Source organism: Sphaeramia orbicularis, chromosome 19 (genome assembly GCF_902148855.1).
Source record: "Sphaeramia orbicularis chromosome 19, fSphaOr1.1, whole genome shotgun sequence".
NCBI lineage: Eukaryota > Metazoa > Chordata > Actinopteri > Kurtiformes > Apogonidae > Sphaeramia > Sphaeramia orbicularis.
This window is the reverse complement of record NC_043975.1, coordinates 7,341,558-7,357,993: the sequence shown is the minus strand read 5'-3', so window position 1 is coordinate 7,357,993 and position 16,436 is coordinate 7,341,558. Positions and strand designations below refer to the sequence as shown.

General features: G+C 34.1%; 1 protein-coding gene across 1 annotated transcript in view; it reads right to left on the bottom strand.

Moving 5' to 3' along the window:
* Positions 1-2,233: 2,233 nt before the first annotated feature.
* adam12a (ADAM metallopeptidase domain 12a) overlaps positions 2,234-16,436 on the bottom strand; it is a 505,639-nt gene continuing 491,436 nt past the window's right edge. The window contains exons 21-23 of the mRNA XM_030122462.1: positions 14,974-15,225; positions 5,331-5,506; positions 2,234-2,852 (exon numbers count right to left, since the gene is read on the bottom strand). Coding sequence (XP_029978322.1) covers positions 2,783-2,852; positions 5,331-5,506; positions 14,974-15,225 — 498 coding nt within the window. The 3' untranslated portion in view covers positions 2,234-2,782. The remainder of the gene's footprint in view (positions 2,853-5,330; positions 5,507-14,973; positions 15,226-16,436) is intronic.

Sequence of the window (16,436 nt, the reverse complement as noted above, 5' to 3'; positions counted from 1 at the left end):
CGGATTGGAACCTTTGGCGGGCCGCATTTGGCCCCTGGGCCGCATGTTTGAGACCCCTGATGTAAACTAAAAGAACACACTTGTATCTCAACTCTAACTGAATAATACACACCTCTTTTCGTTTCGTTTCCTGTTGATGATCGGACGTTAACGCTGTTTTTCTGTTGTTGTTGTTGTTATTTCAAGCCTTTTCAGTCTGGCTCTAAGCTGCTACACAGCATTCACTTAAAAAAAAAACCTTAAAGGGGCTATATGTAGTGTTTTAACTCACAAATATTAGAAAAATACCTTAAATTATCACCAAAATGTTTAGAATACACAGCTGTGAAGTTCTTCTACAGATGCCAGTGTATTTATTGGATTGTACAGATATGAACTGAATGTATTTACACATTAATGTGACCACTAGAGGGAGTAGTGAGTCACTCTGCTGGAAAGTAACAGCAATGTTGAGATGAGGATGAGAAACACTAAGAAATAACTTTAACCCTGTAAAGCCTGAAACAATAAATCAGACAGAAAGATTCCAGTTCTTTTTTCCAGTATTTTTTTTTTTCAAATATCAATTTCCATGTATGAGTTTGAATTTTGTATCATATTTAATACATCAGGTCTCAGTGCTCGAATATTATTATTTTTGAACAAACAAAACCACTTAGAAATAACTTTAACCCTGTAAAGCCTGAACCATTAAATCACTGACAGAAAATTCCAGTTCTTTGAAACTGGAGCCTTTATTGGTCCTTTTGAACTAAAAAAAAAAACAAAAAAAAAAAAAACAACAAAAAAAAGATTTTTCAGACACCAATTTCCATGTATGAGTTTAAATTTTGTATCATATTTGATACATCGGGTCTCAATGCTCAAATATGACTATTTTTGAACAAACAAAAACATAATATAATACAAACAAATTAACAAATTGATAATTCCTTTTAAAATTGTCCAAGTTCTTCCTCCTTCCTCATTAACCCTTTCATGCATGAATTATGAGAATGTTAATCAAGATTTTTTTTTTCCCTTTATTCCTCTTTCGGCATTTAAAAAAACAATGAGATTATTATTATTTTTTTTTTTGATGGAGCTATTTTTCATGGAGTTGCAAAAATGAGCATTTAATTTTTAAAGCAAAGAAACGTGTATTTACTGAGCTATGAAATAAAAACATTAATTGCTGCTAATTTGATGTTTTCTCACATTTTAACATACACTACAAACAATAAGTTATGGATATTTAAAATTTTTTGGGGCTATTTTTTTTTCAGTTGGGATTTTTGCACAACGCTTTTTTACTTTTTTTGTGTGTGAATTGAATTGAAACACATTTTTTTAAGGACCAGACATAGTTTTATTTACAAATAGCAAAAAAAACAAACAAAAAAAAGACAAAAAAAAAAAAAATAAATCCTTAACTTTTCGTTTGTAGTGAACTCCAATACGAGTCACTTCATGGAGATAATATGCCAAAAAAAAAAAAAAAGAAACAACTTTTGTTGTTAATTAAAGTCTAATAACGATAACAAGGAATTGATTTACACTCAAACATGTTAGATTTGGTTTATCAAAAACAGCCAAGTTACAGTAATGTTATCAACTGCAGTGTATTGTGTTGGCTGATATGAAACTAAAACAACAAAATCCATGAATAAACAAGAGAACACCTGTAGAATATCTGTCCACTGTAGAGACCACTATGCATGAAAGGGTTAATTTAATCTTGTAGTTTCACTGGAAAGGCCTCTGGTGAATGAATTCCTCCCCCTGGTGGATTTACTGTGTATTGCCTGTATCAAATTGTATACATCAGGTTTAAAAAAAATAAAAAATAAAAAATCATACTGATCATGTAGAGGGCTTTAAAAATAATTTGTTTATTTAATTTTAACTGTTTATCTACTTTCCTTTCATTGTCTACTTTGTTATTATGACTTACTGACATGTACAGAAGAGCAACATGTCTGACCCACTTTTATTCGAATAAAAAGTTTAATAACAAAAAAATATGGAATGACAAATAAAGTCTGAGTGTAATAAGTGCTATATAAAACCACTGTGTCATTATTATTATTATTATCATTATTATTATTATTATCATTGTTATTATTATTATTATTATTATCATCATCATCATCATCATCATCATCATCATCATTATTATTATTATTATTATTATTATTATTATTATTATTATTATTATTATTATTATTAAGTGTAATCCCTATAACATTACTACATATAGCCCCTTTAAGTAAATCCACTGGGTTGAACTAAACCCACACGTTTTCTCCACATTCATCTGACATTGCACGTTACACTTGTTCGTCTACACTGCTAGTATATATAACAAAACTATTATGTAAAGGGATCCCTTCATTAAAACAAAGTTCATTATGCAAATCATAATTTCACAGATTTAAATGGATTCTTTTCCTTTGTAAAAAAAAAAAAAAAGAAGAGCCGCTGTGGAGAACAAAAAAAAAAAAAAAAAATTGTGAAATTGGTAAACGACGAGTTAAAAACCCTAAGTTGCTACTGTGTAGTAAAAGTGTCTGGCACAGTGCACTGCGTGGCAATAAATACAGAATATAAATACTTTACATGTACCTGAGCTCAGACTCGTAGCACCATTCAGAGACAGAGCACCAAAGGGACACAGCAGACCTCGGAGAAGCCACCATCTTTTAAGGTTTTCAGAGTTTTCATAGTGCAAATGTTTTTTTTTTTTGTTTTGTTTTGTTTTTCTTAGTGTCTTATCGCAACACGGTCCCTTTCTGCCCATGTCTCAGCTGTTGTATTTGACGTTGGCGATCATACAAGGCTTTGGTAGAGTCGGGGGATGCTTGGGACTGGGTCTAAAAGACAAAGAAAGACATTTATTCAGGTTAGAATGGGATCAATGAGGATTTGTGCTTTAACCCATCAAGACTCATTTTGTGGCAGCTCCTGAATTAACTTTTGTCTTTATGTAACTTTTCTTAAAGGAGTGATATTTTGCTTTTGTTTAAATGTATATACATATATAAATATATATAAATATAGGGAAGAGGGTTACTAATTGTCACCATATGTTCACTGTTGTTTATGTATATATTTCCTTCCTTGAGTTAGTTATTATTTGTTTATTTATTCACCAGCACAACTAAGAAAGGCATTGGTAAAAGATTATATGTGTATTTGTATGTGTATATATGTATAAACGTATATATGTGTATATGGATGAATGAGTGTGTGTGTGAATAGATATATAAATAGAGAAGAGTAATGTAAAAGGAAGAGGGACATATATTATTAATAATATTGTAGGGAGAGGGGGTGGGATTAAAAAAGTTATACTTCTTCCCACCCCTTCTCGGGTAAATGTAAATGGAATTATTTTGCTTTTCTTCTGACTAAGATTGTTATGATTCTTGATATTTGTACTATTATGTATGTTTAGCAAGTGCATATATGTTAAATTTCATTGCATGTTCGGAATAAATCACTAAATCACAAAAATCACAAATGGAATTATGCATTTTCTAGCATTTCTTTATGGTTTACATTAACTGTAAATGCTCTGCTTGGGTCTGAATTCTTCATCAATTCAACTCCAATAGAATAGAATAGAATAGAATAGAATAGGCTTTATTGTCATTGTACTCCATGTTACGACAAAATTGGTTCAGGATGTCTTTACCAAAGTGCAACAAATAAATAGCAATAGACATGAATATAGAGACAACAAATATTAAATATTGTTAAGTCTATTACTAGTTACATCACAGCATTTGCACATATAAGGTCCAGACTTCCAACGAACATTTCTCCGAGTACGACATAATTGTTTATCGGCAACAGTGGTTGTAGTAAAAACTGAAAAAATATCTCTGAACTTGGAGCTGATTACCTAAAATGTTCAGTTGTTGGTTGAACGGGACAGAGCAGCCCAGCCAACAACCTGGAGGGGGCGGGGCCTGAAGTGGCTCATGTGCATTTAAAGGGCCAGCGCTCCAAACCACCTTTCTAGTGGTTCCATTTAAAAAAGTCAAATATCACCCCTTTAAGAAAAATAAGACAATTTTCACAGCATTATGCCTCCGCTTATCATTTAGACCTGTGTATTACAACTTACAGTACATCTATGAAGGTGCAAAACATTTAATAACAGGCGTCTGGAACTGAAAAATACAGCATTTAACTTAATGATTAAAACAACTTGTTGAGACTCAGTGACACTTTTTACCATCAGTGTCTTAAAGGAGTGATATTTTGCTTTTTTTTAATGGAATTATGCATTTTCAAACATTTCCCTGTGGTCTACATAAACTGCAAATGTTCTGCTTGGGTCTGAATTCTTCATTAATTCAACTCCACAAGTCCATCTTCAGCCCTATTTCTGAGTAATGACACCAGAAAGGTGGTTTGGAGCGCTGGCCCTTTAAATGCACATGAGCCACTTCAGGCCCCGCCCCCTCCAGGTTGTTGACTGTTTGTTAATACAACCAACTGCTGAACATTTTAGGTAATCGGCTCGAAGTTTGGACATATTTTCAGTTTTTCCTACAACCACTGCTGCTGATAAACAATTATGTCGTACTACGAGAAATGTTCATTGGAATCTGGACCTTATATGTGCAAATGTCGTGACGTAATTAGTTATAAGACGTAACAAATTAAGCAGGAATTAAAACAGGTTGTATAAACCCACTTGATTTTTGCCCAAATGAATATAAAGATACCTTTGCAGCACCTGGAGGGTTCAAATTCCAACTTTATGAACTATTCGGGTCCAAATATACAAATAAATGAACCAAAGACGAATAAAAGTGGGTTTAGCAAAATATGAGCCTTTTAAGGAATTTAGTTCCATTTGTTATAATATCATCCACAGTATTTTACATTTTTCACTGAAAATTAAGTATTTTCCTATATTTAATTCACTGATCATGTAGTATAAATGCAAATTTGAAATAAGATAATCATGTCATTTTACTGTATATACACTAAAACAAACTATCATTTAACAAAAACACGAATAACCTGAACAAATATGAACATTTTGAAATGTCTGAAGTGCAAGTTTACCAATATTCTGCCTGTTACTAAATGTTTTGGGTTTTAGTGGTGAATCAGTGTTGTAGAAGATGATGGTGTTTCCATGGTAACTACAGAGCCTCTGAACGTCCAAATGGGTCATATCTGATGATCATGAAAAGACGACAAACTGTATTTTACACCAATTATTGACATGTATCGACAGGAGTAGTGGGTTAACAGGTATTAAACAGTTTAGATCAGTAGATGGTGGATGTTCAGGTCTTTATAGGTTCAAATGGGTCGTATATGGTTACCTGTTGGGGTGTGGGGTGGGGCGTAAAGGCCTCGGTGCTTCGGATAACGGGCCACAAACAGCAGAAGGCCTGGGGAGGACGGCGTGGCCCTGGATCATAGAAGGACTCCGACCCAGACGTGAAGTCCTGGGATCAGCAGGTAGAGGTTTCTGAGGAGGACTGGGCTTCTCCAGCTCCTGTTGAACCACAGATAAGAACAGTGACTGCGAACGTCCACCAGGGGGCACTCACCCTCAGCCTGTACGACTGAACCAAAGGAGCATCATGTGGTTTTAATCTTCTGCAGAGGACTGAGGTCACGATACAGGTCCGCTACCTACTTCCATCTGGTCCTCATTCAGGTCTTCCTCCCCTCTCATCCTCAAACATCACAGAGGGAAAGGACCAAAGAGCCGGACCCCAGACCCCAGACCCCACCCAGGGATGAAAGCCAGCCGCCCCCCGACATCACTCACTCAACAGTCAAATGTGATGCTTTATTAAAACGTTTCCACTGTTTAATGCTTTAATCAGCGGATCGTCAAAGTCCGAAACAAATAATCAAACACCGTTAAGTTCAACCCTAATGACAGTTTTATTCTATCATGACACGGGTTCATAACTCTGTCTGTCAATTTTATTTAAACAGTCTTTAATTTAATAGTAGTGGACAAAGGTGAAATTTAACACCATCTCAAACATTAATGTGAAATATTTGTGGAAAAAGTTTCAAAAGGTGCGGCTTCATCCGAACACAATGGTGTAATATTTGTCTCATACTGCGACATTCAGGACCTAAAACTAAAACTCCATTTACCCCAGTGGAAACATGCAAACACAAAAAAGAGTTTTCCAAAATATCTACTTGGGCTGGAGTTTTTAGAAATAATCACCTTCAGTGTCCTAAACTGGAGTTTAGTCCTGACAATTACCCCCTCACATTACATGCAACGCAGATTAATAATCAGAATAAGAATATGCAAGTAAGTAAACTGTATTTTTCCTCAGAATAATAATAGCAATAATGAAAATAATAAGAATGTGCAAATACATAAACTGTATTTTTCAGCAGATTAATAATAATAATAATAATAATAATAATAATTATTATTATTATTATTATTATTATTATTATTATTATAAAAATAATAAGAATATGCAAACAAATAAACTGTATTTTTCCTCTGATAAATAACAATAATAACAGTAACAACAACAACAACAACAATAATAATAACAATAATAATAATAATAATAATAATAATAATAATAATAATAATAATTTAAAAACAATAATAATAATAAAGATATAGAAGAACATGCTAACAAATAAACTGTATTTTTCCACAGATAAATAATAATAATAATAATAACAGTAACAACAACAACAACAACAATAATAATAATAATAATAATAATAATAAAGATGTAGAAGAACATGCTAACAAATAAACTGTATTTTTACTCAGATTAATAATAATAATAATAATAATAATAATAATAATAATAGTAATAAAAAGACGTAGAAGAATATACAAACACAAACTGTATTTTTCCTCGGATTAATATTAATAACAATAATATGCATTTTTCCTCAGTATTGATAACCATTCTTTCTATTTTCCATCTCATATTTGCTCTGTTGACTTGGATTAAGAGGTTAAAGCTGCAGAGGGTTGGTAAGGCCTTTTCAGATTCTGGTGTTTGTTTGTTTGTTTGTTTTGGTTTTTTTTTTTCCTTATTTCTGCGTCTTTAAATATTAATTCTGACCTTTTTGATTTCTGATGAACCAATCTGCAGTTTTCTCTAAACTTCTGAGGTGTGTAATATCAAGCAAAATATGTGCCTTATGTACGCATTTTAATCTTTTATTATGACTCCATGACTTTTCCCAAAGATAAACAAACAAACAAACAAACAAACAAACAAATAAATAAATAAATAAATACACTTTTCAGTTTAATCATAACATCCTTCAGGTCATGACAGTTGCTTCCCCACTTTACAGACAACGTACAAATAAATAAAGTGAAACTTGTCTAAAATACTAATAATCTGTTTTTTTAGTGGATATTTATTGCCGGTTCATTTGTTGCTATGACGATTGTTTCTCGTCCTCGTATGTTTAATATGTTTTTTAAGATCCGCTGCAGTAATAAATGAAGATAATCCAGTGATATCAGATGGTGCAGCAGTAAAACACAGTGAAGAAAAATAAAAAGCTGTGATTGATAGGAACTGAACTCCAACACAGCTCTACTCTGGAAGAACTGACCCCCCTTATCTCATTTTTCAAAGAGTGTCTCAAACATATCTGTGTCTCATGGGGGGATATTCCACCAGGATACATGTGTCCAGAAGACAGAGACAGAGCGTTCACTGGGGAGAAAAAAAACCAGTCAATCTGTGCAGCTGTTCCAGATACTGGTGGTGAAGTGTGCTGCTAACAGGACATCAGTTTTACTTTCACACTTTCACATTAAATAGAGACAGCTGAGAGGAGGAGAAACCCACTTCCTACAGTCACAACACTGCCAAGAACTACACTTCACCTGCTGTGCAGGTGGATGAAGAATGAACAGCTCTGGATGGAGTTTGTTGTTAAACGGTCCGGCATGTTCAGAACCAACCTTACTCATGTTCTGCTTTCATAGAACACAATTACATCTATGTTTCATCACAGAACATGTGCCTTTGTGTTTTATCTGCACACTTTGTGTCTGTTTCTAGGTTTCCAAGAGACAAGACGATCTGGAACATTTACAAAACCAGGGATAAAAATAAAACAAATAGGACCAGTGTCTGTAACTGGCATGTTCTATCAAGAATCAATAAGTAGAATGTGTGAGTTTGTCAGGGTCTGTTCTATGTTAGAGGCCTGTGGTCTAGAAGTGGGGGGTACTTTAACTCTTTCGGTGCCAGACAGTTAAGGGGCTAATAAGTCTTAAAAGTGCCACAGAATTTGGCCGTTTTTCAGTATTTCGCGTCGTTTTTATAATCGAAGTCTGAATCGTCATCAGAACTCATTTTCTAGCAGATGGGACTGTTTTGACAGATCGCTGTGTTTACGATATTACTACAAAATGGCCATCTAATTTGCATATGATTTCATTCATAAATTCATTCATAAAATTTCCCAAGCAGAAAACGAAACGCGAGCTCTTCCTTGGTCAAAAACCGCTCGGTAACATCCGACCGATTGCTACTTAGATTCAAAACGCACCGGACGCAGCCGATTCATTATTGATCATAATTTGCAAGAAGATTTGAAAGAACGTCATCGAAATGTGAGAAAGAAATGGGGGTGGATGGTTTGTTTGTACACAAATATGGCGTGTTCTCCAAAGCCGATCTGATCGGCCCGTGGCACTTTAAAGGTTGTATTCGTAAAGGCGATTTAATCGGCCCATGGCACTGAAAGAGTTAACTGGAGGAGAACTCAAATAATTCAATCAAAGTCCAAATATGACTTCTATTAGTGATCAATAGGAACTATATAGTAGATATCTGTAACCAGTGGTGGCTGCTCGTCTTTCAGAGGGGAAGCTCATTGTCGGCTTACATCAAAAAAAAAAAAAAAAAAAGTCAAAGTTATTTAAATATAAATTCGTCCCTCCGTTCCTTTTTAAGAAAATGGTCAGTGACCTTATCGTACCAACTAAACAAGAAAACGCTGAAATTATGTTAAATTGAAACAAGTACAATGAGTGTGTTTTATTTACAGTGCGAGAAATGAACGAGTAATTTCGTAGTGGTATCTCTGATTTCACAGCAGAATGTGCGACGGTATTAAACTGAACTGTGTCAGTGAAGGAGCAGATCTGAAAACAGCTGTCAATCAAACAGGATTCAGCCTTTCGACTGATCCTCCAATCAGCACGAGGGATTCTGGCGTCCAGCCCAGCTGAGCTCCGCCCACAGCTCCATTCACCCCAAGAGACACCGGGCGTCCGGGGGCGGGACAACATCGTGGCATTTATCCAATTACCGTCCAGTTTTGAGGCAATGAAAAAAACTGTTCCACTCAGTCCCATTGAAGTGCATGGATGCTAATCTTCAATTAAGCAAAAAAAAAAACTTCAATTAAGCAAAAAAAAAACTTCAATTAAGCAAAAAAAAAAAAAAAAAAAAAAAAAACTCAATTAAGTAAAAAAAATCTTCATTTAAACCAAAAAAAATCTCATATTTAGCAAAAAATCTTGAATTAAGACCAAAAAAAATCTTCAATTAAGTAATAAAAATCTTGAAGCCAAAAAAATCTTCAATTAAGTAAAAAAAATCTTGAATTAAGCCCAAAAAAACCCCTTCAATTAAGTAAAAAAATCTTGAATTAAGCCAAAAAAGACTTCAATTAAGTAAAAAAAAAATCTTGAATTAAGCCCAAAAAAACCCCTTCAATTAAGTACAAAAATCTTGAATTAAGCCAAAAAAAACTTCAATTAAGTAAAAAAAAATCTTCATTTAAGCCAAAAAAATCTCATATTTAGCAAAAAACCTTGAATTAAACCAAAAAAAAAAAAAAAACCTTCCATTAAGTAAAAAAAATCTTGAATTAAGCCAACCCCCCCTTCAATTAAATTAAAAAAAATCTTGAATTAAGCCAAAAAATAAAAAATCTTCAATTAAGTAAAAAAAAATCTTGAATTAAGCCAAAAAATAAAAAATCTTCAATTAAGTAAAAAAAATCTTCAATTAAGCCAATAAATAAATAAATAAATAAATAAATAAAACTTCAATTAAGTAAAAAAAAAATCTTCATTTAAACCAAAAAAATTTCATATTTAGCAAAACATCTTGAGTTAAGCAAAAAAAAAAAATAAAATCTTCAATTAAGTAAAAAAAATCTTGAATTAAGCCAAAAAAATCTAGAATTAACAACTTATTTTTTTTTCTTTGTTTTAATGCAAAAAAATAACATTAAATTATGAAAATATTTACATTTCCAATCTATCCTGTAACACTAAAATGTGAATAACCTGAACACATATGAACAACCTGAAACGTCTAAAGAAAATTCAGCACAATTTGAACTATTTTTCTTCCTGTTCCTCAGTGTTTAGTGTCTTTGTAGATCTGATCCATAACGCACATGTAGAAATGAGAATTTGAGGAATAATATTGTTAAATTTGCACTAAATTTTCTTATTTTTTTTAATTTAAGTTTCAGTTTTTCAGGTTTTTTTTTTTTTTTTTTTTGATAGTTTATAAAAGTATTTTAGTAATTTAATGGGTTTTTTTTTACACTAAAACAAAGACAAAAATTTGGAGTTGTCATTTTTTATAGGTTATTATGTTATTATTTTTCTGGTCTGGCCCACTTCAGATCAAATTTAGCTGAATATGGCCCCTGAACTAAAATGAGTTTGCACCCCTGGTTTAATCAGAGCAGATGTTTGAAAAACTTGCTAGAAGAGTCTCTATGCAACGTTCTAAATCAGGGATGGAAGTAATAGATTACAGTCGCTGTTGTTACCGTATTAAAGTAAAACTGTTGTGAACTCATACTTTTTCGATTATTTATAACAAATGGAACAAAGAACTGTACTCTGAGGTACGCACTAAAAGAAAAAAACAGCATGATCTCCTGTGTCAGTAGATCACATCAGCTGCTCATTCACATCAGCAGGTTAAGATGAAACAGCACAGATGTGAACCGGGCTAAAAGAAAAGCGAAATGAATCTGGATCCCAGTCACGTTCGGACCGAGTTGAACATGACGAAAACCTTCGAGCCCGAGGAAGGCGACAACTTCATTCCAGCTTTGTTTGATCAAAGATATGAAGACAGACGTTTATGAAAACTCCACATCTGACCTTTGCAGGAGGATTTCAACTGCATTCATGGTAAAAAAAAAAAAAAAAAACTTCTCTGATGGTTCACAGGTATCATTTGTGTTCCAGCAAATGCCATCCATTAAGATTCTGGCTCCGTTTATTTGATCTATTGGACCTGATAGAGGTTTTGGTGTGTACGGCAGAAGAGAAAAATCAGCATTTTATTGCACATTATGTCATAATTGGCTCTGAAATGTCACAAATCCTCCTGGTGAGGAAACGCCTTAAACTGAGGAGATGAATATGAAAAACACCCTGACAGGGAAAAGATTACAGTGACAGATGGTGGAAAATACCGTCCTTTTTGAGTAGATGAAGACTTTAAAACAAATAGTTTCAACATTTATTTGAGTGATTTGTGAAGTACGACTTCACCGCATGTACAGAGTAAAATAATTTAGTAGCTACTAATGTTGATATATCTACGTAATGCTGTCCAGCTCCAGAACAGTGTTGTGTTTAAGAGCTATTTGTCGTTTACGCCACAAATTGTTCTGTTTCTGTTTTTATCCTTCAAATGTCCACAGGGGACAAGTCAAACCAGATTAAGAGTCAAACAAATAGGACCAATGTTCCGGTATTTCAGCGTCATGTTCTATCTAGAATCAATAACAGGTTGAATTTGTGAGGTCCTCAGATTCTGTCTCTAAATTAGAGTTCTGTGGTTTTAAAGCAGGAGATCAGTCTACCACCAGAAGTGGATGGTACTTTAACTGGAGGAGAACGCAACTAATTCAATCTAAGTCTATATATGACTTCTATCAGTGATCAATATATGGATATCTGTAACCATTTACATGTAATAAACCATTAAAATATGGAGCATTATGAGAAAACCTCATTTTAAATATTAAAAAAAAGGGAAAAAATGCAAAAATCAACATTTCTCAATACCGTGAACAAACACTGTAGACATTGTCCTAAGGAAGCTACGTAATTTTTAAAAATGAATCTGAGCAGTATTTTTGGAGAAATCTAGAAATCTTGAAATCTAGACATTGGTGTCCTTGAGTTTGACCCTTCAAGGTCTCTCAAGGTCAAAGGTCATGGACCCAAATGAAAGTCCAAATATGACTTCCTATCAGTGCTCAATAGTAACTATATTGATATCTGTAGCCATGTATATGTTATAAACCATCAAAATATGGAACATTATAAATAAAGGCAAATTTTAAATATTGAAAAAAAAATGGGAAAAAAATGTACAAATTAATATTTCTCAAGACTGTGAACAAACATCGTAAACATTGTCCCAAAGAAGCTACATAATTTTTAAAAAATTAATCAGATCAATAGTTTTGGAGAAGAAGATTTTTGAACTCTAGACATTGGTGACCTTGAGTTTGACCCTTTAAGGTCACTGAAGGTCAAAGGTCATGGACCCAAATGAAAGTCCATATATAACTTCCTATCAGTGCTCAATAGTAACTATAAAAAAAAAAAAAAAAAAAAAAAAAAATGTATATATATATATATATATATATATATATATATATATATATATATAAAACCATTTCCATGTTATAAACCATCAAAATATGGAACATTATAAGTAAAGAAATAAAATAGGACCAATGGCCCTGTAGCTTACTGGCTAAATTGAAAGCTTTCGGAAATGTATCCAGATGCCATTTATTATCACCCAGTTCTGTCACTTTTTTTGTGAAAGGATTGTTTGTAAATGTAAACATTTTCATAATGTAATTTTACTTTTTGCACTAAAACAAAGAAAAAATTTGGAGTTTCATTATTTAGTCGCAGAAAAAATTATTAGACCATCAAAAGTCGTCAAAAACAATGGTTATGCAATCCAGTCCTAACTCCTGTGTGTATCATGTGACTAAAACAGACAGAAAAGAAAACATGGAATGTCTAAAAGTACTGTTTTTGTCAGTACAATGCCATAGATACTGATGTAAGAACTGAAGTGATTTTGGTTATTATCAAGAAAACATGGAAAATGTACAGATATCAGCTCTGAAATTAAACTACTATGAGCTAGTTTTGTAGTTATCATTATATTTGTCCAAACAAATGTACCTTTAGTTGTTGTAAATAACCCTCAGTATAATTGCTAAATTCACTTCTGTAATTATGTCTTGGCGTATTGTTCTTATTTTGGCTACGTAAAAGGGTAACTTCCGGTTTGGATGTAGCGGACTTTTATTTTGAAGAGTAACTTCCTATCTTAACATCAGAAGGAGAAAAAACAGTTAAAAAACGGCAAAGAAAGTTCGACAGAGTTAATTCATTGTTTTGTATTACCTGTTCTTCTGAAGAGGCACAAGGTACGTTTGCGTTAAATGTAGAGATGTTACTGAATATTTTGTGTCTCTCACTGGTTTATTAATTTGCCATTTACGCTAGCAAGCTAAGCTAACGTTTATTGTTACGTTTCAGTCAAGCTAATCCTCATAATTTTTTTGCTAATGTGAAATGCAAGTGCTTTTGAATTACACATTTTTTTTGTGTGTGTTCTTTAGCTCTTACGATTGATTTAAGGATTTAGTGCCATTAAATCACCAGTAAAGTGTCATCCATCATTCGGGGTGGTGGGGGTGGTGGTGGTGGGGGTATGCTACAGTTGTACCAGGCATTAAAATGAACAAGAAACTGAAGAAAACAAGGGGTGGTCTAATAATTTTTTCTGCGACTGTAAACTCTATGGAAAACCGGCGGCTGTTTGGTTACCGTTGGACAGACTTGACCTTGCTTTAAACATGAAAAAAAACACAATGTGATTGAAAATTTTCTTATGAAAAAAAAAATAAAAAAATTCAAAAATAATAACAAAAAAAAAAGTTAAAAAATACATAAAAAAAATTGTAATAATAATAAAAGAAAAAATCTCATGAACCTATCTTTCATGAAGCTGCAAAAATGTCCACTCAACTGGACGCCATGTGTTTAGTTTTTGAAGCGAAGAAACACGTATTTACTGATAAATTGTGTGAAAACTATAACTATTATGCTCAGGGGAGATCTACACAGTGTTCCCAGTTCATGTCAGAAAAGATATGTAATGTAACTTTCATAAAGATATGTGCAAAAACACAAAACAACAAAATCCATGAGGATGAATATTTGACTGAATATTTTGTGTCTCTCACTGGTTTATTAATTTGCCATTTACGCTAGCACGCTAAGCTAACGTTTACTGTTACGTTTCAGTCAAGCTAATCCTCATAATTTTTTTGCTAATGTGAAATGCAAGTGCTTTGGAATTACACGTTTTTTTTGTGTGTTCTTTAGCTCTTACGATTGATTTAAGGATTTAGTGCCATTAAATCACCAGTAAAGTGTCATCCATCATTCGGGGGGGGGGGGTGGGGGGGGTATGCTACAGTTGTACCAGGCATTAAAATGAACAAGAAACTGAAGAAAAAAAGGGGTGGTCTAATAATTTTTTCTGCGACTGTAAACTCGATGGAAAACTGGTGGCTGTTCGGTTACTGTTGGACAGACTTGAACACTGAACTGGGCGTTTCATCTTCTCCATCGTCCCCCCCCCCCCCACCCCACCCCCCCGTGAGTCTGGCTCCATTTACATTATTTATGTGGTGGTTTGTATGTAGAATTAAAGTCCCGCATGGATGGCGCTCGCTCCCGGGTTAACCTCGTTATTTTACGAGACTGCGCATAACTGTCAACATGCATATTCTTTTATGGGTCACAAAAGAACGGTGACCAGCACCAGTCTGAACATCACTCCTCCGGTTGGGTATTATGGGCTGGAGTGGGTAAACGCTCCCCAGACTCGTTGGAGAAATGACAGAAACATCATCAAATAAAAGTTCCCCACGTAAAAAAAGAACATGAAACCCACTCACCATGACCATCCTGCAGGAGTTAAGGCGTGACACGGGCCGAAACGGCGCCCCTCTGGGTGCCACGTGGTGGATGTGAGGGGGAGGGGCTCGATGCGGCGGCGGGACCGGGGGTCTGGGTTGGACCGGACCGGGAGACAGGGACAGGGTCAAAGACAGAGGGACGGGGTGGCTGAGGTGAACCGGAGGGCACTGGGGTAGTCTTCGCAGGCTGTGGGATGATGGGTAAGGGGCCGGGGGGAGCATGACCTCCGGCTGCAGAGAGATCAAAGACACCAGATTTAGACACAACCTCGTATCGCAGTCATGGAAACCTCCCCTGTCCTCCTGATGTCGTCTAAGGTGCATAAATCAAGCGCTCCCTACTCCCCTAGACCTCTACAGGCGACCAAGACTTATCTATTAGTGTGTGTGTGGAGGCCACACACACTCCCACTGAGGCAGACCCCACATATAGGAACAAAATACACTATGTGGACAAAAGTATTGGGACACGTTGAGTTCAGGGGTCTGGGATACAAAACAATAATAATAAATGTCATCATGTAGTTTTATATTGGGATAAATATCATTGCTTGGTGTTGGTTAGTTTTGTTTAACCCTTTCATGCACAAATTACGAGAACCTTCAGACTTTTTCCCTGAGTGTTTTCATTTGTCTTTAAACCAAGGTTCTAATAGTTTTGGGGTTTTCATTCTAATTTAGTTTGGACTTTTTCTTCTCTAATTCAGTTGGTTTTAATTAGTTTTTAGAGCAGGTTTGCTAGTTTTTATTAGTTTTTGTTATTTTCTAAATGCTTAGTTTTAGTTTAGTTTTTTTTTTTTAAATATATATATCTTTTGTCTTCTTCATCGCCGTATTCAAATAAATCCCAGACAGGACTCTGCTGCTTTCTCCCAACTTTAGTCTCCATGTTTCCAGGTAGAGTGGGGACCAGAAGACGACTCTAAACAACAAGTGACGAGAAGTGACGGACCGTTAAAAATCATATGGTGCCGCTAGCTAAAATTGCTTGAGTGAAATAAATCGATTTCATATCAAGCCGACGTTGACAAAGACGAAAACGAAGGGAATTTTATCTCTAATTTTTATACGTTTTAGTTAGTTTTGTAAGCACACAATTCAGTTTCAGTTCGTTATCGTGTTTTTTCTTTTAATTACAGTTTTTATTTATTTCAGTTAACGAAAATGTTTTTACAATTCTAGTTTTCGTCATTTCGTTAGTTTTCGATAATAACCTTGCTTTAAACATGAAAAAAAAACAATGTGATTGAAAATTTTCTTATGAAAAAAAAAAAAATTTCAAAAATAATAACAAAAAAAAAAAAGTTAAAAAATACATAAAAAAATTGTAATAATAATAAAAGAAAAAATCTCATGAACCTATCTTTCATGAAGCTGCAAAAATGTCCACTCAACTGGACGCCATGTGTTTAATTTTTGAAGCGAAGAAACACGAATTTACT